Source organism: Alosa sapidissima, chromosome 14, assembly GCF_018492685.1.
Source record: "Alosa sapidissima isolate fAloSap1 chromosome 14, fAloSap1.pri, whole genome shotgun sequence".
NCBI lineage: Eukaryota > Metazoa > Chordata > Actinopteri > Clupeiformes > Clupeidae > Alosa > Alosa sapidissima.
Genome location: NC_055970.1, coordinates 33,707,398 through 33,728,194, shown reverse-complemented (window position 1 = coordinate 33,728,194; position 20,797 = coordinate 33,707,398). Strand labels below are relative to the sequence as shown.

The 20,797-nt window shown below is 40.4% G+C and overlaps 2 protein-coding genes across 6 annotated transcripts; one reads left to right on the top strand and one right to left on the bottom strand.

Annotated features, from left to right (window-relative positions):
• Positions 1–3,233: 3,233 nt before the first annotated feature.
• Positions 3,234–15,521, top strand: arfgap2 (ADP-ribosylation factor GTPase activating protein 2). 4 transcript variants are annotated; one of them, XM_042061302.1, is made up of 17 exons: positions 3,234–3,344; positions 4,594–4,712; positions 4,902–4,974; positions 5,109–5,240; positions 6,603–6,683; positions 6,851–6,968; positions 7,067–7,123; positions 7,739–7,783; positions 8,913–8,965; positions 9,203–9,339; positions 11,585–11,716; positions 11,809–11,937; positions 12,830–12,985; positions 13,175–13,301; positions 13,399–13,489; positions 13,591–13,712; positions 13,900–15,521. In XM_042061302.1, exons 1-17 carry the CDS (start codon positions 3,273–3,275, stop codon positions 13,918–13,920), a joined length of 1,665 nt encoding a protein of 554 aa, XP_041917236.1. In that variant the 5' UTR covers positions 3,234–3,272; the 3' UTR covers positions 13,921–15,521. The 4 variants fall into 4 exon arrangements, with proteins under 4 accessions (XP_041917236.1, XP_041917235.1, XP_041917238.1 ...); XM_042061301.1 differs by having other exon boundaries at positions 13,588–13,712; XM_042061304.1 differs by lacking the exon at positions 7,739–7,783.
• si:ch211-71n6.4 (para-nitrobenzyl esterase) lies at positions 15,330–20,697 on the bottom strand. Of its 2 annotated transcripts, none has more exons than XM_042061299.1 (9): positions 20,559–20,697; positions 19,329–20,041; positions 18,869–18,976; positions 18,471–18,667; positions 17,516–17,715; positions 17,369–17,427; positions 16,978–17,145; positions 16,576–16,794; positions 15,330–16,404 (listed from the first exon to the last, which is right to left on the bottom strand). In XM_042061299.1, the coding sequence occupies exons 2-9, from the start codon at positions 20,020–20,022 to the stop codon at positions 16,262–16,264; spliced, it is 1,788 nt and encodes a 595-aa protein (XP_041917233.1). In that variant the 5' UTR covers positions 20,023–20,041; positions 20,559–20,697; the 3' UTR covers positions 15,330–16,261. The 2 variants fall into 2 exon arrangements, with proteins under 2 accessions (XP_041917233.1, XP_041917234.1); XM_042061300.1 differs by having other exon boundaries at positions 19,329–20,029; positions 20,559–20,658.
• Positions 20,698–20,797: the final 100 nt, after the last annotated feature.

Genomic DNA, 20,797 nt, shown 5'->3' with positions numbered 1-20,797 from the left:
GGCAGAGCTTTTAGCTATCGCGCACCCCTCCTCTGGAATAATCTACCCTCCTCAATTCGATTAGCAGACACCCTCCCTATTTTTAAGTCTAGACTTAAAACATACCTCTTTACTGCCTCCCATAGTTAGGTATGGTGCGGTGTGGAACTTCACCCATCTCGGGGATTTTGGAATGGACCACCCTGCTGAGTCCTCGTGTGACTGGCACCCCAGTCGCGCGTGAGATGGTGGTCACTGACCATACCTGCGCTGGTGTTGACTACCCCTCACCTTACCTTAGTTATGCTGCTATAGCATAGTGCTGTCATGGACTTCTCATGTGCCATGCCGTACAACCCCCTCCCCTCTCCTCTCTCTCCTACCCTCTTTCTCTTAACTCTCCCTCTCTTGCCCATTCTCACTATGATTTACTGTAACAATATATAGCACTACTGATCACTTCTTGACATTAACCACATTGATTTCAAGTAATACTAACCCATTTTACATTTCTCTTTTTTCTCCCTTACTGTACCTCACTTGTGAGGTATATCATCACCAGTCATCAACCATCCGTGTGCCTGGCCCTCCTCTTACCCATCCCACCTAAAGTCCCATCCTTGACTGCTGTATTACTGTCCCCCTACCTGGATCCCTGGCCTGTACAGCCCCATCACCTGCCTATGACAACTCTGCCCGGGTTCTGGCCTGTCTGCTGACCCACCACTGGCCCCATCACAACTTTCTTTCCTGGACAATTCCGACACCGGACTATTGCACTTTCTCTCACTAAATCATGATTATGCTTTATCATACCGGACACGTAATCATCCCACCTTCTGTAACCTTCACCTCCGGTGCTTTAAACAACATGTCCTTCTCTCCACACCTGACTGTCATATGCATTTGTCATTGTTTATAGACCTTACTATCCGTATTGACCCTAGGCAGATGGGTCAGGCCCTTGAGTCGTGGATCTGCTCGAGGTTTCTTCCTATATGTATCTCCAATTCTAGGGAGTTTTTCCTCGCCCCTGTTACCCATGGGCCTTCCTTCCTTCCTTCTTTCTTTCTCCCTTTTCTTTTCTCCTTCTTTTCTTTTCTCTGATTGCCTACATTCTGTAAAGCGCCATGATACATGTGTAATGTTTTGGCGCTATATAAGCACAATAAATTGAAATTGAATATATCTATATTGTTATTACTACTACTATAATGGTACCGCCACTACATTGCACATACCTGTACATGTTGTTCATACATTGTTCATATTACAGTACATAGCCATATTTATTCTGCTCTTATAAGGTAACTACTAATACACTGCACATATTTATATTTAATTTATGCTACTCTAAACCACCTTCTGCAAAACAACTACTGTCTACACTGCACTATATTTCTTGTCCTGTCTATGCACCACCTGCCTATACAGTACTGTGTATATCACATTGTACTTTTCTGATTTTTTGCACAAACTACATTTAGTTGTCTCTGTACTTGTTCTCTGCACAATAACAATAAAGTTAAATCTAATCTAATTTAATCTAAAAAAATGATCTGCCTCTGCTTTGCCTCTTTACGGATCATGCTATGAATAGCAGCAGCAATGTCTGCATAAGTTGAGACATTGTTATTGACCTTCTGGACCAGAGACATTCCATCAATGATTGTTGCTGTATTATATTCATCTGGAAGATTATCTGATAGTGATGCAAGTTTCTGCAAATGCTTTGCAAGTGCTGTTTTAGAGGTTTTCCTTGGGGTCCCCTCAGGTGTCGCCAATGACCATGGTTAAGGTCCAAAGAGTGACAAAAGACTTCTCTCATGTCAAGTCTTTAACATGATGGTCTTGCCATGTGCCTGTGTTTTCTTTTTTGACTCATGCTCTTAAATGTAATTTAATGTTCTTAAATTTTTGCTTTGTCAATGTATCATGGAATTTGTGCTTAGGTGTATCTGACTCCAGCCACTATGTCATTAATGTTTGCCTGTAGTATGAGCATGAATCAGATTATCCCTAACCTCTTGTGTTGCTTTGCCTGCTGTAGATATGCAAATGAACTCATGTTCCTCTGAAAATGGTACAATGTATGTACTTGTAGATCAAGTCTTGGAAAATAGTTATTATTTCTTTTCAATGGAAATTATTTTAACATCAGATGAAAGACAATTTTAAGTATGATGATGATAATAATAATAATAATAATAATAATAATAATAATAATAATAATTGTACATAATGATAACAATGTGTAAAATATGAATATTTTCACTAACCAGTTCATCTACATCTCATTCCCACATTCTTACTGCTCAAAAGTACAACTGAAATGTATAATGTAGATCATTTTAGCACCTGTGATGCAATTACCATAATTTCCCAACTATTAGCTGCAGTTTATACAATGATTTTTCAAAATTTCTTCAGCTATGAGGTTAATACACGGGGGCAGTTAATATGGTATATGGTTTTGTAACTTGCATAAAACACTGTCCTGTGGCTTATACACAATACGGCTAATACACAGGAAATTACTGTATGTATTTCATGTGCCCTGGACATTATAAAATTATAATATTTATGTTAAGCTGGGTACATGTGGTGATGTGAACAATTTTCATATGGTATTCCTTGAATGTAAAGGTAGGCCTAATATGTGATTGGTAATCATGATGTTTTGATCTCTTGGAATATCTCTTATGGGTAGTTTTAATAAAATACTAATTTACTGAATTTTGGGGTGTTTCCGAATAGTAAATTTACAAATAGTAAATAGCATAGCAATGCAGACCTATGTAATCATTTGTATTTCAAAAATCTGCTGGGAAGTAGGAAGGTATAAATACATTGATTAATGAGGTAGTGGGCATTTCAATTAGTGCTGCAACACGTTGTGTCTCTGAAAACGTAGATTTGCTCATTATTACACATACATCTTGAAATTTATCAACCAAAATGAAGGGCAAAATCACATAATGATTCAAAATATGTATGCCAACATCAAACACCACATATGCATCAGTAATAATGAGGTTTGGATTATTTTATGGGCTCTTAGTGGTTTAACAAATCAGGCGGAATTTCCTTTTTTCAAATCAGAGGTCAACTTTGAAGGCCTGTACAGCCACAAAGCTACAAGATCCAACTTGCTATCATACCATTTTATACTCCAGAGATATGTAGCTTTCAGAAAAATATAGTGAGAATTTGCCCCCCCTACTAGAGACGACAAATACATTGATGTACACAGGCTTCCGTAGTCCACTTTCCTGTTGTAGAGAGGTGGCAAGATGGCGGCGGAGCCTATTAAGACCGAAATTCTCACCATTTTTAAAAGGCTGAGATCAGTTGCAACAAATAAGGTATCAGACTGTGTTTGTATGTCAACGTTGTGTGTTTCCTGTTTAATATAATGTCCGTCTATAGACTTGGAAATTGATTGTTTTATTATTTGTATAAGGCGAACGTAGTTTAACAAGCCGGTAGCTAGCTGATAGCTACACTGTGTAACTGGGCCTTGGTCTTTGGATGTTGGCTTAGGAATAGCCAGTTGGCTAACTGATTTACGTTGATTTTAGGGCAAATAACGATACTTGCGGTAGCTAGCTTGCTATGCTATGCTACAGCCACGTATGCTTTCCGTAAAATAAGCCCATAATGTTAGCCATCGGTAACGTTTCCTCGCTGACTTAAGCTAGGCATAATAATGATCTAACGTTATGGTAACACTAATTTAACCTAGCTAGGCAGTGATGTATGTTTCCTAAAAACACATTCATCGAAATGTCACAATATGTCAACGTTTTAAATTAACGTCCATAATATGAATAACATGTTACCACTTTACGACCACGTTAGCAGCTACCAAATTAGCCATAGCAGGCTACCAGCGTTTGTACATAGCAAAGATCCACTTCATCTAACGCTATCAACCACCATATGTTTTTTGTTCATGTGTCAGTAACAGTAACGTTAATCGTCACTTGGAGAAGATTTAGACAAAGTAGTAATCACATATGAATCAAGTGGTGTGAAGTTTGTATGTCATTGTATGTCTTTCTAAAAAAATAAATAAATAAAAAAGTAATGCTAGTTAAGTTATCCGTATGCCTATGGATGTTATGTTATGTTATGTTACATTCCCGTGTTAAAGAACACATTTTAAAGTTAATACTGGACAGCAGACACTTTAGGTTTAATGTAAATATAGCTAATTATCTTGACCCGTAAACACAAAACATTAAATGCTTAGTGCCTGTGTGGGAACGTTAGCTAACGTTAGCCTTGACACTAAAATGACAATGCCTTGTTTAATATTAAATGTAAGGTTCTTATCGCTGCTTGGGTTATTTTGTCTCTGTTCTGAATAAACTAACAGCATGTCACAAATCTATTGAATATCTTAACTGTGCTTTCCGCACTGGTTTGTGGTCACATATAGATGTTAGCTGGCTACATAAACAAATCATGATAGATATTGCATTACAGCTAACCATTAGCTAAGTTGCACAGCCTCAGATGTTATGTAAGCTAGCTAGTGCAACGTTGACACGGCGCAGTGGTCTTTTTTGTTAGAGTCTAAGTTGTCTGTGTTTTTGTGATTGTGCTTAGGCTTGTTTTGACTGTGCTGCTAAAAACCCAAGTTGGGCAAGTATTCCATATGGAGTTTTTCTTTGCATTGACTGCTCTGGGATCCACCGCTCATTAGGGGTCCATCTTAGCTTCATAAGGTACGGCTTCCCTTTTTGAACTTTATATATATACTTTAAGTTTAAAGGTTTGCATTCATTCATTTAATTTCAAGGTATTTAAGTATTTAAATTAAATGTTTGCTTGGAATGAAAAAAGCAAGGGGAAAAGTCCAAATTTCAAAGACAAAACCTCAGTTTTCTCAAAAGTAGGCCTATTGTGAATTTCAGATCCACTGAACTGGACTCCAACTGGAACTGGTTTCAGCTGCGATGTATGCAGGTTGGAGGAAATGCCAATGCTGTGAGTGTTCACAAGTCTTTGTCTCCTTCCTGTGTTGACCCCTTTGCACTTTTGTAAGGTACTGGGCCATTGCTTTTTGCACACTCAGTTGTCACTCAGAACACTTTTGATTCTGTTAATGTTCATGGCTACAGATGGCATTTTTCCGGCAACATGGATGCACCACAAATGACACCAATGCGAAGTACAACAGTCGCGCTGCACAGATGTATCGGGAGAAGATTCGTCAGCAGGCCAATGCTGCTCTTTCAAAATATGGGAGTGAGGTAAGGATTTTGATCCCAGCATGTTCCTACCAAATGTACTTGAATTAAAATAGTATCGTGGTAGTATTAACATGCAGGCTTTTTTGCTTGCTCAGTTTTTCCTCGGCCTGGAAATCCACGATTTAGAATCGACTGGCCAAGCAAAGTGGTTGCATGCAATGTTGTATGTTCCCAATCATACTAGGGTTTGTGCACGGATAATCAAATAATTGATTAACCATTCTAGATAGGCTACAACACAAGTATTGATAACCCTATTCAGTTATTCTATAACACATGGACTCATGGTAGCTGTGCTACCATGGTTACACAGCATAGAATTTCGGCTACTATAGCATAATTTCTGCTACCGTGTTGCTGTCAATTGAAGGTGCTCGCGAAGGTGGTAAGCGATGTTGGGTAATGTCACCTCTGTTGACGTTCAAACAAAACAGATAGCTAGCTTGCTACTTCCTTCCCCTCCCTCCCTTGCAATTGAAACTCTCCTAAACGTCTCATCGGTGATTGGATCGAACATATATGATATGTTTTTATGGTCCTGGAGAGGTGATGTTTGCTGTATGTGACAAATGTTTTAGCTTAGAAACCGCTGAACATCGCTTAGGGCACCTTTAAGTTAGGATGTTGCAAGCACAATATAGCTGTGGGTGTAATTAGATAATTAGGACAGAACAGGCATGGCCTTTAATTAAAGAACATTGTCTATCATGGCAGCATGTAAGGCAATAAAGCTTTTTGAATCTTTAATCTTGAATCTTATGCTCTTGATAAAGAGCCCTAAAAATAAGTGTTGGTAGCGCAAATTCGGACTAATAAACAAAATAACTGTCAGTTATTTAAATGATACCTCTGCACACCACTAAACCATTTAGATATGCCCCATGTCAGGGCTGTTTGGTTGGATAAACTTTGACCTTATGAGTTGTTGCCAAGGGACAAACTTCACATGTCTGTGGTACGTGATAACGGCTCTTTGAGTGATAATGGGTTGCATAATCTGTGTGTGTGTGTATATGTGTGTATATATGTATATATATATATATATATATATGTGTGTGTGTGTGTATATGTGTGTATATATGTATATATATATATATATATGTGTGTGTGTGTGTGTGTGTGTGTGTGTGTGTGTGTGTGTGGTGGTTGGTTTGCAGAATTAACTTGAATGCAACAGTTTTTAACAAATTAGCACATCGTGGATATGATGCTAACCAGATTTTAGCACAATTTAGTACAACCTGGAAAATCATTGTGTGGTGGTCAATGTTGATATTGTGGTGGGCCGCCACACATTAGTCAATGTATGGGAAACACTGTGTATGTGTAACATTCTATTCCTGTGTTTTTATTTTTGTGTAGCTGTGGATTGATGCATCAGCAAACACACAGACTCCAGCACCTGAAAAGAAAGAGGCTGATTTCTTTGAAGAGCATTCTCAGGTACTCTTACTGAAATTAATGTGTAGTATTACAGTTCACAATGCTAAAAAAAAAACTGTCATAAGCACTCCAGTGGTCACTTCAGAGCAATGACTAATAATAGTAATTCCTAGGTTTGTGTTCTTTGAGGTAAAGCCAATCTGTAAGCTTGTGTTTGTGTGTTGCAGCCCACCAATTCCTGGGAGATGGCTTCTCATGCTTTGTCAGAACAGAATGGAGCGGACACGGAAGTCAGTCATGTACTGGAGCAAGAGGGCCCTAAAGACCCAGAAAGAGCCAATACCCGTACGTCTAGTACCTCAGAATAATGTATTACAATATAGAGAAGCATCCAAATATAAATTCAGTGCAGTGGTGAGCATGATTTCACTTCTCTTTTAAAGAACCAGACGTTGGTCCAAGCATTGAAGGTCTCGCCATTGATCCCAAAGCAAGCATTGGTAAGTGGTGTGATTTGCTAGGCTTTGGTATATGTGTTGGGGGGGGGGGGGGGAAGCAAGAAATCAATCAAAAGCTTGATCACTGAATTATCAATTGTGGATGTTTTTGAATGCCAACTGCAGATGTATGGCAAACACCTTATGTATAGATACAGTATAGAGAAGTGTGAAGTCTTGCCCACTTTCATTCAGAGCTGCAGGATACAAGTTAATAAGGATTTCAAACAGCTGATTGATGAATAATACTTTGACTTTCAGAATGTAAGATGCAGGTGATTGGTGATTCTAAGAAGAATGTTCTCAGTTGTATGACCCCAGTCTCCAGAAAGACCATAAGGAATTGTAGACTAATTTTTCCAATCATGGCCGAATTCTAGGCTTTATGTGATTTGCTCACGTGATATAATCACTTGTGTTGTCTTCAAACTGGTCACTTACATCCACATTCAATACTTACTGACTGATGCAAGATAATTTCGACACCTTAAATTGACTTTGAGTATCCTTAACACACAGATTCCCTTGTGTAGCTCACTTAAATTGACTTTGAGTATCCTTAACACAGATTCCCATGTGTAGCTCACACATGATTGGTTGTCTTGTTTTGCCATGTAGATGACTCAATGCGTTTGGCGTCTGATGAGCCACACCAGTCCAAAGGTGATTGAAATATCTGAGCCTGTTATTGCAGCTCGTTGGCTGACCAGATGTCAGTGGCATGGCTCCGCTCTTGACTGACACTTCACCTGAGCGCTACCTGCCTGCTTTGATCCAACCCACAGTCCGTCCCTGGCCTGTACTAAAACACGTCCTTGCATATAGGCCTAATCAAAATGCTTGATGTCGATATAGGTTCAATTTGTCGTCCTTTGTTGTAGACACCGTATTGTGTGGCGATTACTTTGAATTACAGGCCTGTAACTACACCTGGATCTCCAAACATGCTTAGGTCAAGTTCATTGTGCGCTGTGCCTCAGCTGTGTGTCTGTTCTGTTGTGTATGTACGTGATTGATCAGATGATGGTTTGTCATCTTTACGTGATTTGCTTTGATGTGACCTGTTTGACTTGTTTTTGACATCCTGCCATGAGGAGTTATGTGACGTGCTCACTGCTGTGGGATTTAGCACAATCCACAGCATTGCGAACATTTCCAACAAAGTTTCTCTCCAGGCTTTTTGAAGAGCTGCATGATGACCTCCTCTTGGTTTAGTGAGGCACATAATTACAGAGGGCTTTTGCAAACAAAAGTCCAGAAAAAAAGAAAAAAAAAAACTCTTATTAGGGTTCCCACGGGTTATGGATTTTTTTTTTTTTATATCATGGAATTAAAAAAAAAAGAAATGTCATTGAATATCAGGGAATTTGTTTTTAGCATGTTCAAAAATTAAGTTGGCATTTATCAAAAATAATATCCATGCCGTATTTTTCCTTCTTGAGTTAATTCATATGCTTCCCCTAATATTGTGGCTGTTATTTTTCTGCTCAGCACAAAGGCAAACTGTTTTTTCCTACACTAAAGGGCATGGAAATTCAGCTTTTGAGGCTGTGGAAGTGAGGGAAAGAATTTTACCTTTGACTTAAGAGTGGGAACCCTTTAATCTTATGTTAAGCAGCTCATCAAATGAAATGAAAATGGTTCTGTATGCTTTTCATTAATTTTCTCACTTTTCTCATTTAACACTCCTTTGAGCCCCTAACAGGTGTCTGCTGCAATCGCTGTTCACTTAAGTTCAAGTGTAGTGAGTTTTAGTGTTGCAAGCTGACAAGCATTGCATTTTATTTTGTAGATGTAAAATCATCACTCATTGGAAAGAAGAAGCCTACAACAACAAAGAAAGGGGTAGGCCACAATATGTTTCTTGTCTGAATAAAGCCACTCTGGCACTGTGCTGTCTTTTGGCCAATTGAGGTCACACTAACTTCATATTAGTTTCAGAATAGCTTGTGAGCCTTATCTGTATTCATCAGTTATAAGAGTAAGAGTGTTCACTGCAGACTAATGCTTATGTACACCGGTCTGTGCTTATGAATTGTTCATGATAATTTCCTAAGGTCAATAATATTTTTTTTCTGCCAGCTTGGAACCAGGAAGGGCCTGGGGGCCCAGAAGGTGAGCAGTAAGAGCTTCACAGAGGTGGAGAAACAAGCCCAGGTGGCGGAGAAGCTCCGAGAGGAGCAGCAGGCCGAGGCTAAGAAGCAGGCCGACGAGTCCATGTAAGTAAAGCAGTCATCATCAGGTGTTTTATATGCTTACATGATACACTACTAAATTTTGTAGAACAACCTTTTGTTGCAATTAGCAACAAAAGGTTGTTCTACAGGATGCCTCCAATTGTAGCTTTGGTTTTAATTGGCTGCTAGGCCAAACGGATCACACAACCATATTGTGCTGGATTGTGCCAGCACATACCAATGCATGGAGCGAGTTTTTTTCCATCTTTAGTGCTGGTAAAACAGGTTAATTTACATAGGGAACAGTGCTAGCTAACAGAAGTACTGAGCAAATGATTTATTTCAGTGTTTAACATGGCCTGTGATGTTAGTGTAATGAGACAATTATTTTGTTTAATAAGGCTATGTTAGCCAATGATAACCTGACTCGCGCCAGATGAATTTCGTTCCGCCTAGCTCAACTCATCCATCTGGGATCGCTCCATTGGAGAGGTGTTTCAGAAGGCTGGGCCTTATCAAAAATCCTTGCATATGATTGGATAAGCCACTTGTCCGTCATCTTTATCGTTTTCATCAACAAAAGCCTTCAGAGCCGTTCTCTGATGATGATGGATGTGAGTGGAGCTAGCCGGAATGAAATTCATCTGGCGAGTCAGGTTAAGCCAATGGTGCTCTGTCAAAATATGGGAGCTACATTATTGATTTGATTGTCATCTAGACCAGCTTTGTAATGTCTAACTATGCAGATATAGTTGGAAATTGGCCTTAAGATACCTTGGTTGAATGTAGCATCTTTATCAATACACCATGAAGAAGACATGGACCGTGTACAGGCCATGATACAACCTGTTGTTTTCAGTAAAGGTTAACATACATGAAACTAAAATAGCTATAGGCTAAGTACATAGCAGGTCCTTTCTTAAAACCTAGGGAGGCGCCACCAGCAGTTTAGGTGTCTCCGCAATGCAAAGGGTCTTACAGGGCTCTACAGTGTGCCCATTTCACTCGCACATGCGAGTAAAAATGATGGCGTGCGAGTGCAAAAAAATATTTAGGCGCACTGGTGCGAATGACTTCTAACCATGTCAATGTTTGTCTACAAAATACACCGCAACATCAAGAAACATTACTGGTGCAAACCATAGAATCACGTCGCGAATGCAGCATAAAAACTACACCTCCCATCAACGTTAGCAGTTTCGCGTTGTGACTCGCTAGTAGTCGCTTCTATTAAATCCAAGAGCACGCAGAAAAAGTGGAAAGTTAGACTAGCCAGCCAAGATGCAAATATTGAAGAAATTAGTTCTGCTATCCACCGAATTCATCGGATATCGTAGGAACAGGATGAGATTCTGAGAATGCAGTGAGAGAAGGAAAGGTAACCTAACATGCCTTTTAGCCCAGTTGACGTATTTGCTGCAATATGCAAAATTATAGCTGTAGCGAACAGGCACAAAAGTAGCTTCCCGTGGATGGATTTACAAATAAATAAATTAGCCTACATTTGGCAGGATACAGGATACTACAGGCTAAATGCAAATATGGCAATGTATTATACTATTTTACATTAACAAAATGTAGGAAAATAGAACAGACTGAAAATAAAGTAGGTACTGATCTTTAAAATCCTATTTCCTGTAGCCTAAATGTTGTCAGTCATTCTTAATATTCGCAATTGGTGCACTGGCATGTTTAAGTGTTAGCTGCATTGTAATGTTAGATTATGTTTAAGTTAAGTACAGAACTGACTGTGCGCCCAAATTTTTTGAAACAAAAACATTTTTTGTTTCAAAAAATGTTAGTGTAGAGCCTTGTCTTAGGACCAGTAAAACGGGATGGTGGCCTAATATTACCTAGTTTGGTTACTGGCTCTAGATTGGAGAAAGAGGTGGGTGAAGGGTCTAAATTCTAAATTAAGTTCACAAAAACTTGTGGATGTGTCCCTATGGGATCCATATAAAAATAGTAGAGAACAAGTGAAATGTGGGTTGCCTCATGGACCAATCTTCAGATGCAGTCCAGATTGCAAATAAAACTACCAGCCTTCAGTATTTCTCGCCACTTCAAGTTGTTCTGAGTTTGACTTTGATAATTACGCTTTTTTACAACAGAAAATGGCAGCACTCAATCACTTTACCTGGAACGGTTTCCCTTTTCAGTGATTTTAGATGAAGGAATTTAACCATGAAAATGACATGTCTAACCTCAATTAAGTTTTTAATATATAATTTGATGAGCCATGTGCACTTTGATTAATGTTCTGACTCGTCCACGTTCATCCCTGCAGTGTGGCCTCCATGCGCTTGGCGTACAAGGAGCTGGAGATTGACAGGAAAATAGAGGAGAAGAAAATCCAAAACCTGGAAGGAAAGAAGAAAGAGCAGGCTGAAAGACTGGGCATGGGCTTCGGCCAAAGGAGGTAACAGCTGACGGGTCTTTCCACAATAAGCCCAAACCATCTGATTTCTATCAGAATCTGCATTACTAAAAAAACCTTTTTGTGTTGGCCAGCGCGGTGTCCCATTCTGTGATGTCGGACATGCAGGTGATTGAGCAGGAGACCCCAGTCGGAGCCAAGTCCTCTCCACGATCTAAGCTGGACATGTTCGAAGAGCCAGGGTTCACATCTGGACCTCCCAAGTACGTATTGACTTGTATTAATAAACAGATATTCAGAGCAACAAGCCATTCACAATTAGTTAATATGCTAGAGCAGGGATTCCCAAACTGTGGTACCACCGGTGGTACGCAAGCTGCCACTAGGGGTTACGCGAGATGAAAAGGGCAATGTCGGAAAGGTGTTAAAATATATTTATTAATTAATAATCTAATTAATTCATAAATAATAGATATTTTTTAATCGGGTTATAATGAAATGGAAACATATAATTATAGGAAAATCATTTGTAAACTCTATAGTAGGTTATTTTTCGTTTAAAAATAAGTTACCCACAATGCACATGATTTCCTTCGGGCAGCCAGAATAAATGGCGTGATATAGTTCTGTGAAAGTAAAGGCTAGGTAGAAGGCTACGCAAACATGGAAAACTGGCTAAAAACAGGGACAAAAGGCCTAATTAAAGGAATCGAAGAGGAGAAGCGAGAGAAACAGAGCAGGAAACGGGTAACGATGGGATGGGGCAGAATGATTAAGGCAGTGGAGCGCAGGGGGATAAAAAGAAAGTATGAGGATTCATATCTAGGCCTAGGCTTTACCTGGATTGGAGAGACCGACTGCCCAAAGCCACAGTGCGTGGTTTGCATGCTATCTAACCAGTCTAATGTTCTCCACACTGTTTTATTATTGTGAGCGCTCATAGACCAATTGCACATTTTGATTTTGTTATTTGTTTTCTTGTAGGGCGGCTAGTTAAACATGATGTCTAGAATACGTCAATAGAATGTGTTGCTTTTTTATGTGTCGGATGGTGGGGGTCTGCGAGCTGAGTCAGGATGTAGAAGGTGGTCCGTGGGAAAAAAAGTTTGGGAACCGCTGTGCTAGAGTAATTCATTATTTTGTGCCCTGTTATAGATACAAAGACAACCCATTCACTGCGGGCGATGCATTCTCCTCACGCTGGGACTCTGATACAGGCTCCTCATCCTTCACCTCCTCCTGGGCTCTGGAGAAGGAGGAACCCAAGGAGAGTGAAGTCACCATATCTAGCATCCAACCTATTGGAGAGAGGTTTGTCCATGATGTTCACATTAGATATTCATTCACACTTTGGTCCTCTGCTTCGTATGGCAAGGGTAGATTTAGTGATCTGTGTGTGGGGGAGAGCAGACCTTGTTGTGGCGTGCACCATAATACAGTAAAGTTTGTGACTTGAAAGCTTGAGAGATCTTAATATCTAGCATTTGGCCTCGTTCCCAGGTTGCCCAGTCGACGAAAGCCTGAGGCAGCGGCCCCAGTGGCAGAGTCCAGTGAGGCCCGGCAGAAGTTCGCCAACGCCAAGGCCATTTCCTCTGACATGTTCTTCGGACGGGAGGCCAATGCCGAGGTTTGTCCAACACATTTGTCGTTAAGAAACAATCTACCTCAGCCCTCCTGAGAGTTGAAGTTGGTTTAATTTTCCTAATGTGTGAACTGTCTCTTAGTATGAAGTGAAGACACGGCTGGAGGGCATGTCCGCAAGCACATCCATCAGCTCGGCTGAGCTGTTTGGGGACGGGAGTAGCCACCCACCCGGTGAGCATATGTGACAAACTTTGAGATTCATGGGCTTCGCATAGCCTTCTATGTAGCACAATGATTCCCACAGGACTAACGTGTGTGTGTGTGGTCAGCAGGTGCAGCAGGCTTTGACAGTGTGCTCCCCTCTGGACCTGACATCGCTCAGTTTAAACAGGGTGTGAAAACAGTTGCTGGAAAGATGGCTGTTCTGGCCAATGGAGTCATGAACACCATACAGGTGAGACCATCGTGGATCTTCGTGAGTTTGTCAAATAGGAGTTGCTTTTAAAGTTATTATTCTGTTTTCTTCTGGTAAGGGTTCTTTATTAAAGCTGACACCTGTAATGGACAAAGAAGGAGCCACTTGTGAAATGCCACACACCTGGTGTTCAAGCCTTAAAACTTCTGTTTTTTTTTAATTACAGGATCGTTACGGATCCTACTGAAAGGAGAGAGAAAGCTTCTGCTGAAAGCCCCACAATGCTGACTGCCGGATCTCATGTGTTCATTCAGACAGAGGGAGCAAGAGCAAGAGACATTAAAGAGCACTAGGCACGGGATGATGACTATATCGACTCCCCCAGTCTGCCTGTCCTGACCTCTGTAGACATTAACAGACATTCAGACAGTATTTTTTTTTCTCACTCAGAGACTTTTATTTTTCAGCAGGAAGCACTGAGAGGTGGGGAACTCCTCGTTTTCTTCTCGTTAAGGCTTATACGCCCCACGTCTCTTATTTTTGGTCTCTATTTCAAACATTGTTTTTTTTTCTCTTTTTTTCTTATGTATTCTGTAAGAAAGGTATATCCAAGCCCTTTGTTTAGCAGAGCCATGTTCTCATGGGTTTAAAACGGTATCATGTTGTTAATGGACAGAGCAGTGCTACAGTATGCCTCACTAGGAAAGGGAACTGCAATCCACTTTTGTTTTTTTAAACATAATTTATAGGTTTTCCACTGTATTTTCTGTTTGTCAGTTTGCCATTTTAGTAATACAACTGACTAAAATGCCTGAATATTAAATAGTACATGGGTGATCTTGGTAAGTGATCAGTTGCAATGATGGATTTACAGTGATCTACATCGGTAGGAGGTCAGTAGTTTATATGCAATATGACATCTTCCTGATGGATGGCTGGAGCGATTGTCATTGAATGGAGAAGATCTGGGGAGAATCTGCTAGTGCTGACTCTTATTTTCTTTTTGAAAATGTACTTAGTGTTTGTCTCCCCCCACCCCCTCTTAGTAAGGCAGGTATTGTGCTGTTGGTCCAGAGGGAGTCCGCTCTCACTGCGGACATAAGTGGGGTGAAAGACATGTGACCGTAGTCTGATGGAGAGCTCGTGTCCTGGAGATAATCTGCATTGTCATGGCAAACACACTCATTCTGCCTGGACCACAACACTTTGCATTTTTATTCATGCAACTGTAATTCTCTTTCTTGGAGCAACTCCTCTTCTGTACGCACTCAAACCCAACAAGGTTTTAAAGACGAGTGAAAGAGTAACGCAGACTGAATGACTAACTAGTGCAAGGCTCCGAGTTATTAACATTTTCTGCATCAAGCAAGCACACACATTTTACAAAATGGTTTTAATAGAAGAATACCAAACCATGTGGCGAAAAAGTCCTCTGATCATTTTATGCATGTAAAATGATTTCTGCTTTCAAAATGAAAGATGTTTTTATTCTTTGCTTTCAACTAATATATATTTTTCTTTTGGATTCTGCCTGACTGTCACGGGGAAGGAAGTAAAGTGTTTATATTTTAAATTTCTCCCAAGTGTTCCAGACAGACCTGCCTGTCTGTGTTTACCCCCCCAGATTAAAAACAAAGTGACAATTCCAGACTGCCCTTTAAAGATTTTAAATATTTATTGTAAGCACTCAAAACAGTTAACAAAATTTGTGTCAATAAAGTTTAAAATCCTTCTCCACAGAATTTCACGTATTTGTCGGTAACCTGAGTAAGCATTAAACATGTGAGTGATGGCAAATCCATGGTGGCTTAACACAACAAAGTGATATAAAATACAAAGCACTGAATGGTAGAAAAATAATGAGCAGGATATAAAAGTGGTAATGCTATTCAACGGTCAGTTAAGCTAAGCCAGCTCTGACCTCTTCACCATTGAGAAGAAGAATGGACAAAAATAGGAGCTACTTTGATTTGAAAGTCAACTAAATGCTAATACCAAGTCAACTCTTTCATGCCTCTCAACTCTTCAGTGGAAACCTTTCATCCTCCCTCTTTCTTGCTGAAAGGGAGGCCAGAGCTACTTTACTTGTCTTCATTTCCCCTTTAATATACAGAATAAGTAAGAGGGCAGCCCTGAGAGGAGACTGGAGGAGACTGGAGTGTTGGTGAGTGGGGTCACAGCGGGAGGCTCGGCGCTTTGGTTGCATTCTACTCCAAGAGAGTGAGTCCTTTTCATCAGCTGGTATACAAAGTGCATAGCAAACAAGGCATCACCATAAACATATTTACAAGACATTTCAGAATTTCACATAAATCTGACTGACACTTAGTCTGACACAATCGGGGGTTCCTTGAACATCTATAACCCCAGACATAAAGATACTCAGTGCGAATAATCCCTTCATGATCTTTCTCTATATATTAATGTTCCAACACATACTTTCTCAATTTCCTTCCTAGTGCAAACAAACAATTGCCATACCCCAAAATGTGCTCAAACACATTCATTATAACTTCCTAAGTGACTTTCTCACAGCATATTACAGTGGTGAAAAAAAAATTGACCGTCCTTCAGAAATGTGGATCCAATCAGTTGATCCAGGCGTAAGGATAGAAGCCATTCTGCTCCCAAAATTTGCAGTGGTCAGCAGAAGGATTCTGAGCCACAGAGAAGTTTCGGTCCAGCAGAGCCATGCCTAAGGGATACTTTGTCCACTCTTCGGGCATCTTCCCTAAGTATTGAGATAGGGAGGGTTTAAAATAACTTCTATGCTATAAATATCTCCTTCAGGCCTGTGTGCGTTTTTCTTTTCATTATTAAAAAAGGTTATATGATGACAGTATAATGCTTAGATTGTCCCAAATAATTAAATGAACATATTTTACCATGATGTCTGGCTTACCTTCTCTGGCAAAATGAAGGAAGTACTTAATAACCATTTCTTGGAAGGCTATGTCTGATGGAGCCAGGACTCCAAGGGCATCTTTCAGTCCTCCAAAAAATGCAAAACTATCTAACAGGTGAAAAGAGAAGCGAGGGTGGAAGGGAACGCCAGAAATGTTGGCTTGTTTTGATGGTGTGTAGGTCACCAGGTAGCGATACACAGGACTTTTCAGTGCGTCTGTAAACCCAAAGAATTATAGATTAATAAACTGAGATATGCTCATTTTCTGTTCTTGATCTTTTTAGGCATGTATGGCATATATTTTAACTTAGTAACATCAATTCCTGTCAATCACTATTTGAATCAACATCTTAACAATCATTTGGCATCCATTTTGTGGTCACTGACTGCTCCACTTACCTGCAGCTCTCTTGGCAAGGTCATTATTAGGACAGGTGACCCTCATGTCTGACACCATGGTGTTGTAGAGCCTCTCAGGACAGCGGTGTGAGGTGGGGCAGGGGGCAGAGCTGGGGTACAGACTCAGGGCCTGGGCAGTGACATTGGCTCCAAATGGGCCCAGTTTCTCTATAGAAACATCAGCACAAACAAACAAACAAACAAACACACACACACACAGGCATGGACTGGGTACCATGGATTGGGTGCCTCTTGGGTACTGAATGAATTTTGATTTGAGCTTTGAAAAACCTTACAAACATTCATGTCAATGAGGAGTGCATAAAACTGGAAGGTCCCAGTATAATGAAGATCAGTGTGCACAGCACAGTGTAGGCAGTAGAGCACTTACGAGTCACATGCCACCTGTAATCTCCCCAAGTCCACACACTCATGTTCTGATAGGCAGGACTGTGTTGGATGAGACAACAGTGTTATCAGCATCTTTCAGAAAAGCCTGACAGTAAACTGTAAATGAAAGAAGTTACTGCAAACATACCAAAAATCTGTCTCCTGCTCCGTAGTTCCAACCAAAAATGGAACATCACTGAAGCCACTGCCACTCTCCCAAATCTTGAAGGGAGGGGCAGTAATGACATGACCATCCACAACTGCCACTGGACCAACGAAATGTCCTTTGACTGGAAGATCTACTAGCTCATCAGCTGCCCAAGAAGGGTACTCCTGCCATGGAATAGCCTACACGAAAAGGTTACAAGAGGCTATTTTCTTCAACTCACATTGATAATGAGGTGCATCATCATTATCTATGATCTATCTATTATCCCATTTACTCTACCATGTTTTCTCTTAATAAATAGATAATACATTAATATTATAAAACAAATAGTACATTTTTCCACAGGCTGTGCTCAGATGCAGATTTCTTATGCATGGCCCCAACGTTTTTCAGCTTTTATCAGTCTCATCTGCCAGACTATTTGACCCCTTAGCTCAGATGTTGACTGATATTATTTAAATTGTGTTTCTAATATGTCATGTGTACATACTTCAGACTTTGGAACACTTGATAACAAAATAAACATACCACCTAGTGGAAAATGTGAGATACTAATGGCAAGCTGCCACAAGTGCCTAGAACTTTAAGTGAGATCTGCTTAGCAGATGAGGGGTTATTCTGGACAAACTCTGACAAATATTCTTATTTGACCACAGCATTTCATTTCTTGAAAAAGGATCTGAGATGTTAAGTTCCCAAGTCACTCTAACCAGATACATATTTGTGAGGGGCTGCTTTAAAGCAAGACACATAATGGAAAACCGTGTTTTCTATAGCTTTGTTGAATACGGAGAGTTATTGCATGGCATGAAATAGCATCTGAGCATGTTTTTGACAGACCAAAGTTGCATTCCTTCTATGTTAACATCAGAAAACAAGGTGTAATACTCTGTCCATCCATTCTATGTCATCTTTCAATTGTGAACCTCCATACCTTGAGAACCTCACTTATTGCTAATCCTCTCAGACAGCCGGTGTCTTTGCATCCTGTCCTCCTCAGGAACTCCAGATTGTCCTGTTCTGCTGACTCCAGTGAGGCATTAAACACGTATGAGCCACTCATGTCAATGGCACGATGGAAGAGTCCCTTCGCCAACGGAGACACCATGAGAGCCCATACAGATGTACCACCTATCACCATGGCAACAGAACAGCCAGGATGGTAAGAGATTTGTCACTATTATTATTATTATTATTATTATTATAAGTCACAAGAAACACGCCAGATTTACATTACTTTCAATGCCATGCATGCAGTGTAATTGTTCAGTGTATTATTTTGCCGTTTGTATATTGTCTCAAAAAACACGTCACAAATCTGTATTTTTTCACCTGAGCTTTGGCCAAATATGGTGACTTTCCCTGGGTCTCCTCCAAATACATGAATGTTTCTTTGAACCCACTTCAGTGCTGCAATCTGATCCATGAAGCCGTAGTTCCCTGAAACACCAGGAAGAAAGCACTGTCAGAGCACACAAAGACGTTGTCAGAAACATGAGATGCTGATAAAAAAGAGTGTCTGGGAAGACTAAAAGAAGCCCTTATCAGATCTATATACATTTTCTGTCAGATTGTCTTGATATTTCACTATTTAGTGATTGACAGTTGTTTCAAGTCTGTACAGGCTGAAATGATCTTTATTAGATAGGAGCATGAATGAAAAGGCTAGAGGACACTTTCACTTAGATGTAGACTCTTCCAAAGAAGCTCAGTGATAAGAATTTTTGTGTGAGTTTATTCGATTACAGTCTGCAACTCGGATGGTTGTGGAGAGGCATGACAAGTGACTAACCTGAAGTGTTGTAGGGGGAGCCATCTCTGAGCATCTTAAGGGCCATGAAGCCAAATGCATTGAGTCTGTAGTTCAGACTCACATAAACGGCTTGCGTCCTGGCGGCCAGCTCCTCTGTGGGAGAGTAGCCTTTCTCCTGCCCACTTAACATGTGCAGGTATCCACCGTGAATCCACACCATGACAGGCAGAGGGGCAGGTGGCATGAGGCTGGGCGTCCACACACTCAAGTGGAGGCAGTCCTCTTGGCCCATCACCTTACCTGTCTTGATAAGAGGCCTCACCTGTGCACACATACTACGGAAACGTGTGGCATCTCTGACCCCACTCCAACACAGGCCCTCCTCTTTGAGATCAGCAGGTGGTTGCCAGCGCCTTTTGCCAGTTGGTGGTGCTGCATATGGGATGCCTTTAAAAGAGTACACCTCATCCTTCCAGCGTCCACGCAGACATCCGCACTCTGTAGTCACCTCCACCAGGCCCTGGGGTAGGGTCTGGGCCACATAAGCTAGGTAGCCAGCCAAAGTCAGCAGACCGCCAACACCAAGTATGATCAGGAACATGCATCTTCGTGAGACTACAAGGAAAGGGCTGACATAGTGCCTTCTGCAGTATTGAATCTCCTCTTCTCCCTCTTCCTGTACCAAATAACGGTACTCATTCCCTTCTGGAACTTCAAATACATCTTCACTCATCTTCACTCTATAATGGGGCCTACATAATACATGTCATTGTTATTGTTAAAAAAAATGCTTAGGTTAAACGCGTCTGCTAAATGAACGTATGCTATAATGCATAGAACAGGACTTTGTTACATGGCAATACGGAATTTATAGTTCTGATTTTCTGATAAACTAAAACAAACTGTGATAATGGAGACCTAAACCAGGGTATTCTAACTGCTGTTTATTGGACTTATACATGCACTACGCATAGGCTAAATTGTTTTAGTACAACGGAACAACGGAAATTTGTTTCGGAAACTTGTTACTTTTACAGAGGAGATATAAAGATACAAACTAACTACACTTTAGTTTAACTACACTAGCAAAACATGTCTGAAGGGAGGCAGGGCACATAAAGGAGCGCAATAAAGTTGTGCCATATTTCCGTTAAATTGAACTTTAACAAGTGAAAAGTATTCGAATTCATATTTTCAATATATGTAGCAAATTAGCATACAACAAGCATGCATTATCTATAATAGCATTAAGAGTAGCAAAATTCAAACCTCAGAATTGTTGATTATTCACCACACAATTTGAACAAACACTTGAAGCATGTCGGTTATGACAACATTCGCGTAGAAAAATGGCTGACCTGTTTGAGAATAAAAAAACCCTTAAAGGTACACACCACTTCCGTGAAAATTCCTATATGATTGCATGTAAACCAAAGTCAGGCATTTTTAGCACTGATCGTCATTGTTCTAACGGAACTGACTGGACGTTGACCATAGCCTACAGTGGA